At 45.3% G+C, this 15,912-nt stretch overlaps 1 protein-coding gene across 6 annotated transcripts in view; it reads left to right on the top strand.

The window, feature by feature from the left end:
* The window catches only part of CELSR1 (cadherin EGF LAG seven-pass G-type receptor 1), a 163,952-nt gene that overhangs the window by 54,348 nt on the left and 93,692 nt on the right, over window positions 1-15,912 (top strand). For all 6 annotated transcript variants that reach the window (XM_057417818.1, XM_057417817.1, XM_057417816.1 and 3 more), the window contains exon 2: window positions 14,443-15,081. In XM_057417818.1, the coding sequence (XP_057273801.1) occupies window positions 14,443-15,081 (639 nt within the window). The remainder of the gene's footprint in view (window positions 1-14,442; window positions 15,082-15,912) is intronic.

The following is a 15,912-nucleotide window of genomic DNA, read 5'->3' as shown; positions in this document are numbered from 1 at the left end:
CTGTTCTGTGGGTATTGGAGGAAGAGCTGCGTCCACAGGAGTCAGTTGTAATGGAAACAACCTGAGCTGCAGGTCAAGAGCAGGGACTCTACACAGTCATCCTTACCAGGACAGGATTTTGAGCTATGCATAGACATTAAAAATGCGCATGAGGTGGTAGAAATGATCTAAGTCATTCCCAATGAGAGTCTCACTGAAACTGATATGTTTCTGTTAATTTATATATTGGTTTCAGTGACACGATAGAGGAAGACTTCTGGTAGAAATGCTTTTTTGTCCACTTAATGCTTTCTGCAGATGTTGCAGCCAGCTGTCATGGTACTTCTATGAGCATCTTGTGCAGTGTTTTTGTGACACAAGGAATGAATGATGTCCGTGTGATGGACTTTGGAGCCGTGTTGGGTGGCAGCTGAGTATCACACACTGTCCCAGCCCTCCTGCCTGTGCCACTGCCTCTGACCACAGCCCTCTCCCTTCCCAGCACACATTCATGGGAATGTTGCTGTCATTTCCACTAACCCTGGCCCATGCTGAGCCGCTGCTGCCTGCACTGCTGAGGCATTCCAGTAGCCCTGTGCACCTCTCCTGATCCAGGCTGCAGCTGCTTTGCCTTTCTTCCCATTGCCAGCTGTCACATCAGAGAGAAATGCTTCTTTCCATGCAGATACTGAACCTCTGCTTCCCTTTCCCAAGAGTCCACCTGTGAGACATTCAAGGAGATTAATGCTTCAGGCAGCCAGCACTTTGTGGTCCTGCAGTTGTGGACCACCACGGGTAGGTTCTGGCTGTCTTAGGAACCCTTTCTCTGGTATCAGTGGGTTTCTTGCAGGCTTGGAGGCAGAGCAGGGTTTCTGGTACACCCTGTGGAGAGAAGGAGCGAGTCTCCTCATGCAGGATGCTTGCAGGGATCATTGACCCAGTGCAGTGATTGCAGGTGTTATAACTGGGTGCCCTGTCAGTATTTAGTGATCTCATGAAGATGCTCAGCACTGGCCAAGTACAGAAGTATCAGCCTAAATCTGTGTCCTGGGTTCAGCAGTAGCAGTCATTTTTCTCCTTCTTGGTAGCTGGTGCAGTGCAGTGTTTTGACTTTCGGCCTGGGAACAGAGCTGATAACAAGGATTTTTTGGTTTGGCCAAGGACTTTGTGAGCCTCATGCTCTGCCAGGGAGGAGGGGAAGCCAGGAGGAAGCAGAGACAGGACACCTGACCCAAACTGACCAAAGAGGTATTCCATACCACAGCACGTCATGCCCAGGATGTAACTGGGACTTACCCGGAAGGGCTGGGAGACTGCAGGGTTGGAGGAGGTATCGGTCAGAGCTTGGTCGGGCTGGGGGGGCAAGTTATCAGTCGGCTGGTGATGAGGTGATGTATTCTCTTCCCTTGTTATTTCCTTTATCATTATTATCATTGGTGGTAGCAGTAGTGATTTGTGTTATACCTTAGTTACTAAACTGTTCTTATCTCAACATGTGGGAGTTGCATGCTTTTCGATTCTCCTCTCCGTCCCTCTGGGAGTAGGGGGAGGGAAAGAAGGGGGGGAGTGAGTGAATGAGCCCTCTGCCTGGTTTTAAACCACGACAATCTGTCAGGGCTAAAGAGGTCTTTAAAAATTGAGATTTTAGAAAATGCTTAAAATACACTTTCCTTCTGAGAATTGCATCACTAGATTGAGGTCACTGACGTAAGCCTAATTTTATCACTGGAAAGAGAGAACAAGTGGCTGCGCTCAATGACAGGTTCCAGAGAGCCAATGTCCTATCTGTACAGAAGGCCTCAGAGCTCAGGTGGTGAAAAATTGTGCTCTGGACACTGAAATAGCAAATCCTTTCTAGTAATTAAACTTCAGCAATTATCTGAGCTCTTGGGAAACGGCGCCGCAGTATGAAGCATCTTGCAGGAATTCAGAGAAGCTCTTCGCGGAGAAAATCCTGATTTACAGGCAGCTGCTTTGCACAGCGAGTAGTGCAGTGTTTTAAAAAAGACTTCTCAAAACAAAAATAGCATTTATGCTCTCTCAGGAGTAATATTTATCCCATATCGCATCATGCAAATGGCTGACACACCTTTCCCTGTATTATATGGAAAGTTGATAGGACCTCTACTAATGCTTGGTGGGATCTCACAGAGGCAGAACCTCAGTGGTTTCTCGGGATGCTGCACTGTCTTGGATTCACACAGTCTGGGAGGTTCATGTCCAAAAATCCTGTAGTGTTTAAGCTCTGCTGATATCAGTGGGAATGTATGGGTGAAGATTCCTAGAATGAGGATTTTCATGTTTTCCCCGACTGATTTGAGTTTTAAGGCTCAACATTAATGGTGATAGTTTCGGTGAATATTTTGCATAAGCTCATTATTTTATGTTTTCCCATAAAATACAACTAAACCAATGAAAAATAATGCCTTTAAATATATCATTAGCAATCTACTGCCACTATAATGAGATACATATATTCATTAGACTTTACAGAAAATGCAAACAGCCTTAAGAAAACTCAGTGCTCGATGAAACTGGTTTCCATGGGTAATTTATTCCATGGGAGTCAGAGTGTTTCTTCCGTGGCACCATTAAAGGTCTTTGTATGTCCATCTTTCACTAGATGTGTCCTCTTTTCCACCTGGGTTGAAAGAGGGGTCTTTCCTACTGGATGTTAGGATGCCCAGCAATCTGATGGGAGCAATAGTTTTAATGGGATGCCTGGAAATGGTGGATAAATTGCCACTGCATCAGTAGAACTTTGTGCTATGCGTGATGCAGGTGGCACAGGGAGTCATCCTGCCCTGCTTAGTGGTGGATACATGCCCGCTGGGTGTTGGCATTCTTCTGTAGTGAGCCTCTGTTTGCTGTTGGATACCCTGAGCTCTCCAAATACCACTTTGCTGGGTTGCCTGTGGCCTTGGCAGAGAAGGAAGGAAAGAACCATTCCCAAGAAGAGAGAGACACAGTCACCTGCCCTTGGCCAGAAGAATGCAACTGCTGGGCAGAGTCCAGCCTAGCACACTCCTGGTGATGTCCTGCTAATGATGTGGTGGGAACAAGGATGGACTGGGAGCATGAGTTTTTCCTCTGTTACCCAGTCTAATAAATTCCTTCAAAGAGAATCTTCCAATTATGGAAATTGTTGGGTAGCCTTGTATTAGTGCTAAAATACAAAATACCTGCTTCACTCAGGATCTGTGTCTTACAAAGTGCCTGGCAGAAAAATCTTACCTGCTTAAAGAAATGAATCATGTCATTAAGACTACAGCTGGGCTGAACAGAAATCATTAGATAGGCATTTGAGATTACATTATCATTCCTGAAGATCGAAGTAGTTTCTGCGTTTGCCAGTGGCTCCAACTCACTGATGTTACCCACTTTAATCTGTCATAGCTTGACCTGCCATTTCTCTGCATCGGCTTCCCAAAATGATTGTAACGCTCTTGCATTCTGTCTGTGGGGCTGCATTTCTCTTTGGGAATGTTTTGGAGAGAAAAATGCCCACTGCAGGTTCAGGACTATAGAAACAGGAAACAAGTGCTTTGTCCTTTTTGATTCGTGTCCAGTACGCTAGTTTTAACAGCAGGGATCCAAGAATAATCTTCTGAGTTGACCATGCAGCCAAAAACATCATGATCTCATTGCCAATGGCCAGTGACATGTATATGGTTAGCTAATCAAAGGGGTTTCTTTGTTCTTGCATTGCATTTGTAGAAGATTGTGTGTGTTGCCTATCAACAGAGAGTCTGGACAAAGTGCACTGCATTTTTCCTGCAAACATTGCCAGTGCCTGAGAAGTCTTTCCCAAAACCACAAAGCTTTGGTTAAGCGTGGCTTTGTGTGTTCATTTTATCTTTCTGTTCTTATTTCTTTAATTTAATCGCGTGATGCAGGCAATACTCTTTAGTTCAGTTTCTTATTTGCTAAAGATTATTTCTTCATGTTTCTTATTTGCTTCTTACTCTGCTTAACTCAGCAGACCTCAGTTAACAAAAGATCAGCAAAGCTGGTCGGTCAGAAATCTAGTGAGAAAAAAGAAAACCCGTTCCCTTTGAAGCCAGAAATGGGGGAAAACATGTTATTTCGTTGAAGAAATACTTACATTCTGGGGGTTTCTAATGGAGTCAAGCTAATTGAAAGTCTAAATTCTTCGGACTGTGGGAGGCGGGTATATTTTGTGTCAGATCCCAGCAGGTAGACCTTGATGTTCCCCATAGCTTCTCTCAATTTCAATCTACTTTTAATAAGAACTCTTAAAAGAGAGAAAGAGGGGAAAGGCAGAGTTATAAATGCTCTGGAACCTTTCCTTCAGGACACACTTGTGCTACAGGTGTGGCATCCATGCCCCAATCGTTGCTCCCAACAACAGATTTGATATGAAGTGAAGCAGCATGACAGAATTACCCTGCTTGTGCGGGTCTCTCGTGTTTGAGCATGTTCAAATCTCCTGGGGCAGAAGGAGCAGCTGAGCCAACCTTTCCTGTGCCCAGTGCGTGTGGAAGATGACACGTTGCCATTACTGCTTGTCCTTCCCTGGACATAGCCCTCTGTCTTCTCTTGTGTTAATTTGCAAATGGGCCTACAATGGCTGAAACTTCAGAAAAGTGACAAAACCCCCTCCCCCCCCATATACCTAAAGAACCCTCTTAGTTTCCCAACCCATGCTTTGACAGAGCGCACCCAGCAACCAATGAATTTTCCTGGTGGTTTCAGGGAGCTGGACAAGTTTCTTCATTGCCCAGTGCATCAATAACTCTTTCAGCTGATGTGTAACTGTTCTGAAAGCTTGTCTGTAGACAGAAATGACATCAGTGTCTTTTCTCATTGTTCCCTCCTTTGTTTTTTCACTCAAGATAGTGAACCTGAACTCTGTCCAGCAGGAAGCATCCCCGTGGTTTCCCTGTGGGTCAGAGCAAGGAGCAGAGCATATCGTATCTCCAAGCAACAGGAACTTGGGACTATGGATAAAAATGAACCCAATGGATTTAATTTTGCTGATACTCTTTTGAAAGGGTCCCATTGAGGTTACCCATGCAGTATGGCTGCAGACACTGGGACAGAGAAACTATTTCCTTATCGCTGCTCCCAGTTTTGATACTCCCAGGCCCCAACACCAAATCTTCCCACCCCTCTTTGCCATCCCCACCGTAGTTTTCATCCACTCCTAGTTTGAAACTGCAAAGAGAGGGATTTGAGCGAAGACCTGGCTTGTCTAGGGGGGTCCTTGCCTTAATCAAACAGAGTGAGTTAAAATGTTTGCAGGGGCTGCATAGTCACAAGAATAGAGGTTTTTGTGGTGACCCATTGGTTGCTCCCTGGCAGCACAGCACCACCCCAGGCCACGGGTCTGTCTTTTGAAGTGGGGTTAGTGATGTAGAAGCATGTCTTGGGGTAAACACACTGCTGTTATCTCACTCTGTACAAAATACATCATTCACTTAAAGACCATGCCCTGAATGGAGATCAGCACTGGAGCATCACATGACTGCAGTTTAATTTGTCTGGTGCTTTCATGGGTCTGTACAAAACCTGTTTGGGCTTCTGTATATATAATCCTGTATAGAATGACTGGTTATAGCTGCAGAGATGCCCACAAATAGCCCTTTGGCTGTGGGGTGACTGGGCTCCCTGTGCCTATGCTTCATTCTCCCTGATGCTCACCCACATCTCCTGCCTGTCCAAGCCAATGCAGCCAGCAGTGCGGTGCACTGCAAGATGTGGCTGCAGGTAATGCAAGGCTGCTGGGAAACTTTCGTCTTACAGCTAAATGGGCATTTAGCTATGCATTTCGTTAGAATTAAAATGTAAATGATATTAAAACCCTCTCCCTTTAAAGTTCGGAGACGCTTAAAAATTATCACAGTAATTAGGCAATAGTTTTGGTTATATATGAAACATGATCAAGTTTTATTGTTGGCGGAGCCCCCAGCAAGCCAGTCTGTGAATCTATCTGATGTAGGGATCTGGAGCGGGGTTTTTCATCTGAACAGGTCTGATGAGTGCCATGAGACAGTTTCCATGGTCATTAGCATGAAAAAGAAACCTGCCTCTGCAGCTGGAGCTCAGAAGCTGCATCAGTGCTTGTGTGCTAGCCATGGGGCTCCTGGGCTGCACACCCCACCAAGGGGGAGCTGGGCAGCAGAGTGCTGCTGGTGACAGCAGGCAGGGAACCCCCTGGAGCCACAGTGCTGGGGCAGGGTCAGCCCCCATGGCCGGGCAGAGGAGTCTTGCTGGTCCTTGCTAACAAGGAAAACAAGCTGAGGTGCAGGGATTCAGAGCCCAGGAAGGAAAATCACTGCATTTTAGCTAGCAGGAAAATCTCCTCTTCAGTAAAATGGTCTGGAAGGAGCTGGGTATTAGCATGCTCACACTGTCTTCCCACGTATCATACTCCCTTCTAAGTATCCTTCATCCTTTATACTTGTGCTTTCCACTCAGGACATGGACTTGTTTCCTTGCTGCCTTGTCACTGTTGCATCCCTGACAGTTTCCCCTGCCTGCATCTCATCCCCCACAGCAGTTACAACCCATGTGCACCAGGTACCTGAGCAGCAAGAAGTGATGGTGTGAGAGGGTGTTCAGGGAAGCGAGGAGTACTTCCAGCCTCGCTGCAGTCAGCATGCAGGAGTGTTTATTCCTGCCAGCAGATCCCATGTGCCTTACTTCCCACCCTCCGGAAACATTCCCCCAGATTAGTGTTATCAACCCAATTAACATTTCAAAATTCCCAGCTTGCAGGTGCTGGTTTCAGAAGAGCTAATGGCAGTCTTGTACCGTGTTGAGTAATCCAGTTGGCATCAGTTTGTTCCTAATCCCCTATTCAAGCTGTAAATCAAAGTATTTTTATTTTCTCTTCAGTGTTGTGTACAAAGTAAATAATCCTGAACAGCACAGGCTACATTGAAGATAATGATGCCAACATTAGTTTGGTTTTTTTCTCTTCTACGTGCTGGGAATTCACAGTTGCTTTATGCACAGTTTCTCCTCCCACAGCTTGTGTTTAGCTGTCTGGGTTAGCTGGTACTGCTATGGCTGCCAAGGGGACCCTGGAGTGAGAGCTGCCCTAAGTTTCAAGCCCAGGTCCCACTGCCCACCTTCCACAAGTGTCAGAAACCCATCTCTGTCAGGATGAAGAGATGACTCATCTTGTAAAAGGAAATAAATGAAAGTTTGACTTGCAAAAGCACTTGAAAGTGTTTTTAAGTGTGTCTGCAGCCTGTGAGCATTAGAGGTGGCTTTCCCTGGAAGTGTCTGCACAGGCTTGTTGCGATCCTTTGCTTGCACTGATCCTGACATCATTTCACAAGTGCGGATGTGGCTAATGCAGCCATGCAGCAGTGCAGTGTCGGGGCACAAGCTGGCATAGCCACAACCCTACTACATACCCCGTGTCTGGGGGGGGAGCTGGGGCAGACCCTTGGAGGCCCTGAGCTGCTGCAGTGGCAGCAGGATGGTGCTGGAGGCAGTGTGGTTAATGCTGGTTTAGGGAGAACTGGTTGCTGGTACAGTCATACACAGGCACTCACTCTGTCAGCATGGACCATTACCTGTCCTCCAGCAATCTTCCACCCCTGGGCTGGTTAATCCCAGAGAGCTTCTTTTCAGGACAGATCCTCCATTGCTGGTGTGCTTCATACACCACACAGCTCAGCTGCTTTCTGTTTTACCTCACCTGTGATCTGAAATCCCCCATAGCACCAGGTAACATGTCTTTATCTTCCCCCTTCCTGTGACCCTTCCCAACTCTTTTCTTTGAAGGATGCTGGGCAGCATTGGCCAGTGCTGTAAAAACAGACTCTAGCTGTTGTCTGGGGCTTCTGGGTCGGGAGTGGAGCTTGTGCAAGTGCACTGGCAAGCAAGTTAGGCTCTAGGCTCAGTTTCGGCTGGGAGTGAAGCCCACTGAAGTCAATGGGAATCTTCCTGTTGATGTAATGGACTTTGGAGCAGACCTGGGCTTCAGTGTTCTTCAGAGCAGTGGTTCCACCGTGAACCTCTGGCACTGTGTGAATAATAGAAGATTATTTTTGTATATCTGTTCCAAAGCCCATGGCCTGTGTTGGCAGTCAGTGCTCCCAAATGCATGGGGCTGAGACGGGCAGCCTGAAATGATGGAACAAAATTAATAGCACAAGCTTCACATGGCCAAGGGGAGTCATTCCATTCATCCAACTTTATATAAAGAAAGAGTTGCTCATCAGTGGCATTCTGATCCCAAGGAAAGGGAGGCTTTGACGGGATCAGTTGCTGCTTGTCTAAGAAATGATAGGATTTTATAGAAAATACTGTTATGTTTTTCCAGAGAGGAATCATAGAATAGTTAGGGTTGGAAAGGACCTTAAGATCATCTAGTTCCAACCCCCCTGCTATGGGCAGGGACACCTCACCCTAAACCATGTCACCCAAGGCTCTGTTCAACCTGGCCTTGAAGACTGCCAGGGGTGGGGCATTCACAACCTCCCTGGGCAACCCATTCCAGTGCCTCACCACCCTAACAGGAAAGAACTTCCTCCTTATATCCAATCTAAACTTCCCCTGTTTAAGTTTTAACCCATTACCCCTTGTCCTGTCACTGCAGTCCCTAATGAAGAGTCCCTCCCCAGAATCCTTATAGGCCCCCTTCAGATACTGGAAGGCTGCTATGAGGTCTCCACGCAGCCTTCTCTTCTGAGCACCCCCAACTTTCTCAGTCTGTCTTCATACGGGAGGTGCTCCAGGCCCTTCATCATCCTCATGGCCCTCCTCTGGACTTGTTCCAACAGTTCCATGTCCTTTTTATGTTGAGGACACCAGAACTGCACACAATACTCCAGGTGAGGTCTCACGAGAGCAGAGTAGAGGGGCAGGATCACCTCCTTCGACCTGCTGGTCACGCTCCTTTTGATGCAGCCCAGGATACGGTTGGCTTTCTGGGCTGCGAGCGCACACTGAAGCCGCCTCATGATCATTTTCTCATCAACCAACACCCCCAAGTCCTTCTCCACAGGGCTGCTCTGAATCTCTTCTCTGCCCAACCTGTAGCTGTGCCTGGGATTGCTCCGACCCAGGTGTAGGACCTTGCACTTGGCATGGTTCAACTTCATGAGGTTGGCATCAGCCCACCTCACAAGTGTGTCAAGGTCCCTCTGGATGGCTCATGGATGTTACTTTTCTGTTATTGCACCATTTAGTATCACTTTTCTCTAGCAAAAGAGACAATTGTACTTTCATCTATACCTACCACAAAACAGTGACTACTTAGGGATGCACAGGGGACATTTGCCAATTCCCATTGCTCTGGCCTTGTGGAGAGGTAAGGCTAACACTGGCCCCCACATTCTTTGCCAAGGTGCCCTGAAGGCACACACAGAGTGGGGTCAGGTACACAGTTTCTGCCCTGAAACACTTCTCCAGGGAGGGTGTTCACTAACTGGGAAGACGCTGAGGTAGGGTCTGTAAATTCACACTTAATGCCTATGTTTCTTTTTCTTTCTGGTAGTGTTTTCTGTGGTTTCCATAAAGCATCTTCCTTAGGTTCCCCCTACCATTTTCTTGTCTTAGGTTCCCCCCTGCTATTTTCTTTCAGGATATTTTTTTTTTTTGCACTATGCTTTTCCATAATGTACAAAACTTTTTAAAGACTTTCTCTTATGGATGCTCATAGACTCTTATTTCTACTCATGGAAGTGAAGCTTTGTCATGCCTACAGCAGTGGTTTGGGAGGACGATATTAATACACTGATATTTTGCACATGTTAGATCTGTTTCGGTGGTGGTGGAAGCACACTGCAGGGAAGGGACTCAGCCCTGCAGACTTACTGGGGCAACTGAAGCTTAGCACAGGGCTGTAATCTCACTGTTACGGACATCTGCTTTTTACTGCAGTTTGTTCAATGGGAAGCGTGGTTTGGGTTCCAGGTCTGCGCAGGCAGCCAAGTATTGCCTGTGGTCTCAGTGTCTGTGAGCTACTTACATGCTACTGCCGCCCAAGCAGTGGAGAGGACACTAAGTGCACAGCATCCTCATCAGTAAATCAAAGCTTAGTACTGGACTAGGTGTGTATTAACTCTCATATGTAAAGACATGGCTGGAAGCAATGGGTGATGGAGGTTTGATCATTACAAGGCATGTTGCCAAGCAATGGCTGCTATCCATGGGCATGTCTGCTTCTCATGAGCTGGGGAGAGCAAGAGTTTATTTGAACCTGTGGCATGTCCTTACTCTCCATTTTGCTAGCCCAGGACTTTGCATGGCTGTCATAAACTCTGACACGTTACTCCCAGATGCATTATCAAGCAGAATTATAATGGATTTGGGTTGGGATATCTATGAAAGAAAGCTGTGATACTAAAGTGTTTATATGAAATATGCAGCTTTCAAAATTAGCCCTAAGACCTCTGTATGTAATAAGGCAAAATAGTGTTAATTATTTTATTTGTGCCAATCTAAAAAACAAACAAAGGAACCTTTCAGGCCAGATGCTGCCATTGCCAAATATTCATTTCAGTTAGACTTTGCTATGTTTACATTTCCAGATAATAAAATGCTTTGGTTTATGGACTGCCAGAAGATAGGAAGCTGAGATTACAGTCTTGCATTTGATTAGGTTTGTCATAAAGGTAATCATGATACAATAACTATTTAATCAATTCTTAATTCGTATATTTTAGAGAGGTTCAGGCTTTTTTTTCAGCCTTAAGTCTTCTCTTTTCTTTGTAATGTGTCAGGGTATGTGGTTGCTATTGAATCTTTTCATTAGTTTGATGGAGGGTGAAGATGAGTAGTTCTGTTTTTAAGGAGCTTGTTCAACAATGACAGTGACACAAAAGACAACAGTCTGCTTTGTTTTCCACCTTCTGGAGATGCCTTTTGTAGAAAGTAGAGATAAAATGATATTTTAGTCAGGATATAAACTCAGTGTGCAGGGACTACATTTGTAATGAACACCTCTTCCCCTCTGCAGCCACCAGCTGTCCAGACAGACTCCTCTGTCCATTCACTGATGTGTGAGACACTGAGTATTCTGTTTTCATCTTTCCAGCTTGTTTTTGATAAACGTGGCTGCAATAGCTTTTGAAAGAACTTTTTGTGGTTTGTCTGGGGTATTTATGTTGCCTTCATTATCCCAGTATCTCATCATTTCATTGTCTGCACCCACTACTTCACAGTGTACATGTAAGTGCCATTATCCCCACTTCACGGAAAACAAACTCAAGGATGGAATGACAAAAACATTGGTAAAGTGCTTTAGGAGCCAATCCCACAAAAGGACAGGTCAGATCCTGTCTTCCTCCTTGGTCCATCCTGTTTTTCCCTTTACTAAGGCTATCCAGGTGGCAGTGGCTTGTGCTGATAAGATTCAGGCTGTCCACTCAAACCACCCTTAGTAGGATGCCTACATGTCCCACTTGCCAGCATGGCCTGTGTGTTTACAGCTCCTTCAGGAAGACTCCTGAATCCATCAGGTTTGCTAAAGCCAAGTAGATGTGCCTGTGAGATTCAGTGAGAGGTAAGCCTTGCATATGTGTGTGTAAGCATCTGTGTGAAGATCTGCTTCCACGAGTAAAGCATAGCCAGAGTTTCTCTTGTAGCACCACTCAAAGGGTGTTTCACACTCCTTACTGAAAACATCTTGCATCTGCCAAAACATGAGAGGGACTTTTTATAGCTGTATCACAAGACCTTGGAAAAATCATATTGCTAGAGCCACTTCAGCAAAATAACAGATTGGTTGTGTGTGTATATTGGAGAGCTGCATATGGTAGGCATGTCAGAGTGAGAAGCCACAAATTAATGCCACTCCATCATATAGTGCTTCCTAATACTATTTTTCTGATCTTTCTGGCAGTAAATATTTGAAACTTTCATGGAGTATTAAACTTGTGACTCTCAAACCCCGTTTATTATTATTGTGTATTTAGGACTTCATTCAATTGCCAGTAAAGAGGAGGACAGAATTTCCACTTCCTTTATTATGCCTGTTCCAGCCCTCAAAGTGAACGTTGTCTGTTGAGAGTAGAATAGATACTAATTTGGTCCCATAAAACCACAGATTGTTTCAACTTTCCACGAAATTCTGAATGAATAGATGATCAGATCCCATGATGCTGCTTTCAGACTCGGTGGTGATATGAAAGAGGGGCTTGTCCAGCCGGCTGTATAGCCATGCCACTCTTTTGTTGCCCATAGTACACATGTTCAGCTCCTTTTTACTCTCTTTTTATTTTAATGCTCTGCAACAGGGCTGCACAAAGCTGGATTGGCTTTTAAAACACCACTTCAATTTGCAGCTATATGTGCCCAGTTTTCTTTTGTGCTGCCTGTGGAACAAGGAGCCTGTGTGGTATCTGACACCGGGCTTTTTGCAGTGATTTATTAACTGTGTCAGAATAGCTGTTGTGAATGCTGGGAAGCTCTTGCATATTGTGACAGTTGATATTGATTATGACAGTTTGTAGACTCTAGTGCGTTGTCAGACAGTGGATTGCATTTTGTCTTCTTACTATACATACCATGGGCTATAGATCATAGTGTTTTCTTCAGAAAAGGACCCATTGTCCAGTGTTCTTGCTGGTATGAGGGAGCTTCTGTAGTGTATTGTGCAACAAATAGCAAAATAGTTCAGGCACCCTATAGGACAGACAAGCAAATGTCAATTGCTTTAGGAAAGAAAAAGTGAATAGTTTGTTCTGCTGCTGGCCTTTCAGGGGAATGAGCCATGCAGTTGACAGAAGTGGGTAAACTAGTCTGAGGATGTCAGTTATGAAAATACAGCACATCCTGTGTTGTCTGCTGGCCAGAAATCCACAGGCAGTGCAGGAGGAGGAGGTTGCATTGAAGATTTTGGCTACATACCATGTTTAAAGGTTGCTTTGGGTCTTGCTGAAGGCTGAAGCTACACATTCCTAGAATGAGTCTGAGGAAGAGGAGATAGAAGATTTCTGCACACTTGGGAGAAAGTAAAAGCTGGCGCATGAGGTTCTGTGAGGGGCACATCAAACAGAACCCTCCAAGTAACAGCCTCTCCTGACTGTTTGGTTTTAGCCAGGCAGCAGTAAAGTAGCACGCGGGAGAAAGGGTTTTCCTATTTGCCTGAAAGCTGCTTCAGAGTGGAAAAAGTCAACAGCTGAGCTTTTACAGGCAACCTGATCAGGAGGAGACAGTCAGAAGCCTTTTGGTTAGTTATGCCACTGTAATTTACTACGTTGCTACTATGTATTGGAGGAAAAACCTTCCAACAATACATTTCGCTTTAAAACAAAGCAGCACTTGAGGTGTAGTGGTGACAGTGAATAGGAAAGGAGCCATTCTGATTTTTCTGTTCTTGAAAGGCCTTTTATAAGAGACCATAATGGTCAGAAACTTACACTTTGAGATAATAAACCTTAGGCAAATTACCATGGTATTAGAATTTTGATCTCACACTGGGTTTAGATTGATTCAAATGCAATTTCTGCTGTGATTTTACATCGATGTGATGCAGAATCATTTCTGCATGTACCATATGGTTTAATTGAAATACATGTTAGTATTAGGTTACTTTTGAAATTACTATTTCTGGGATACTTTGGACCAAGCCTAAGGCACTGAGCTGGGACCTGGGGGAGCTGAAATCAGTTCTTAGCCACACAGTGGGCCTGATATTGCCCACTCAAACCTGTTCATCTCTCTCATGAGATGAACTCACCCCTATTTCTAGTTGTATATTTACAGTACAAGAACTTTGAGAAGCAACATTTCCTGTCAGAAGCCACTTTTGGACTCTTCTGGGTTTTCTCGATGCTGCTGTAACACTAATCATATTTTCTGTAATGCAATCTGTATTTTAATGAGTCCTTAGTGTTAGCAAGGAGACAGAATTAAACTAAGTGATTTGGTTTCAGTGATGATGCAACTTCTCATTCCTTGCTCGCGTTTGAATTTGGATTAATTATAACACTTACTGTGTCATAATTATGTTTCATAATCATAGAACACTCTAGAGTTTGTACATTCACAGCACTACTGTAAGCCTCAGGGTGTACTGAGATTTTACAGTGGCATCTCTCAGTCCAGTGTTGGGTGTTAGCGCTATATTTATATACTTACAGGTTTTATTGCAGAACATCCACAGTTGTATCAGAAATTCTTTAAAGGAAGGATAAAATGTAAAAGTTTTTAAATGTCTGCTTTCCACTACAGCATTTTTAATTTGACGCTCCCCTCCCCCCCCCAAGTATTTTGAAGAAGTTAGGTGTGAGGAATGACAAAGTTCAGGTGTTCAAATAGAATCATAGAATCAATTAGGTAGGAAAAGACCTTTAAGATCAAGTCCAGCCTTTACCTCAGGACTGCCAAGTCCCTCGTTTCCTTAGGTGGCTTTTACCTCAAGCCTTCGTCACCATTCTCTGTGCCTAATTTTGGCTCCTTAAGCCTGAGCCCACGCCTCGAGAAGATAATTTTGTTGTACTGTCTCTGACTGTTACCTTTCTTTCTTCCCTTCAGATGGTGTCCACAGTGTCACAGCAGTCTGCACCCTTCGTGTCACCATCATCACAGATGACATGCTCACCAACAGCATCACGGTGAGGCTGGAGAACATGTCCCAGGAGAGGTTCCTTTCTCCCCTCCTATCCCTGTTTGTGGAAGGGGTGGCAACAGTGCTCTCCACCGCCAAGGATGGCATCTTTGTTTTCAACATCCAGAATGACACAGATGTCAGCTCCAATATCCTGAATGTGACCTTCTCTGCTTTGCTCCCTGGTGGCATTCGAAACAAGTTCTTCCCCTCTGAGGACCTGCAGGAGCAGATCTACCTCAACAGGACCCTACTGACCATGATCTCCACGCAGAGGGTGCTGCCCTTCGATGACAACATCTGCTTGCGTGAGCCCTGTGAAAACTACATGAAGTGTGTCTCTGTCCTCAAGTTTGACAGCTCAGCCCCGTTCATCAGCTCCAACACCGTCCTGTTCAGACCCATCCACCCCATCAACGGTCTGCGGTGCCGGTGTCCTGCAGGTTTCACGGGTGACTACTGCGAGACAGAGATTGACCTCTGCTACTCCAACCCTTGCGGAAGCAACGGGCTGTGCCGGAGCCGCGAAGGGGGCTACACTTGTGAATGCTATGAGGACTACACTGGTATGTGTTTATCTTATCTTTGACCCATGATTTATACATTAGACCATCAGCCAGGCCAGCTTTGTGTCAAGCTGAAATTGCTGACATTCTTAGTCAAAGGGAGAAAAACTCCTGGTGCTGCCTTCTAGTCAGGAAAAGGCTTGTGAGTGTCACACATCACTTGGGGTAAGTCACTTATCTCTGTGCATTGATGGTGGTAGGAATGGTGACTTGCGCCAGCTCATGCAGGGGGACCACAGCTGCTGAAGTAATTTGCATGGTGTGAATTTCTGCTCACAATGCTTTATGCAAACGTATTTCCTCTGTCTGGAAGGAAGAAGGTGGGGCACATTCCCCTGGTTCATGGTTTTGCTTGTTAATGCCTTCCTGGCCCCTTAGCATGTGGTGGTGCACAAGAGCATGAGGCTGGTTCATGGTCCCAAGAAACTGCAGTAATACACGTGTGGGAAACCCTGCAAGTCAGCTCCAGTTTGTAAATGTCCAGATAAACTCCAGAAGGATGTAGCTGCTTCCAGGCCTGGCTCCAGCAGCCTGCTGAGGAATGTACTTTGCCTCATCATGGACTTGAGAGCTAATAAAGATCAAAGTACTGCTTCTCAAATACTCCGGAGAAGTTAGGAAGGAATATTAGCTGAATGTTTTCTGGTGCTTCAGTAAGTCAGTGATATTATTTATGTATTTGAGATTGCACACGCACTGAAGCGTTCTGTACTGACGTGCTGCCGCCTGTAATTTACACTGACGGCTCAGCAATGTCTGCTGTGACCCCAGCAAAGGAGGGGTGAAGCAGAGGGGGCTGTTCCCAACACTGCCTCTCACTGCTGAAGTTAT

This window comes from Pezoporus wallicus, unplaced genomic scaffold, assembly GCF_028554395.1.
Source record: "Pezoporus wallicus isolate ANWC-B61680 ecotype Strahan unplaced genomic scaffold, APGP_CSIRO_Pwel_v1 contig_5542, whole genome shotgun sequence".
NCBI classification, from domain to species: domain Eukaryota; kingdom Metazoa; phylum Chordata; class Aves; order Psittaciformes; family Psittacidae; genus Pezoporus; species Pezoporus wallicus.
This window is presented reverse-complemented; position numbering and strand designations above follow the sequence as displayed.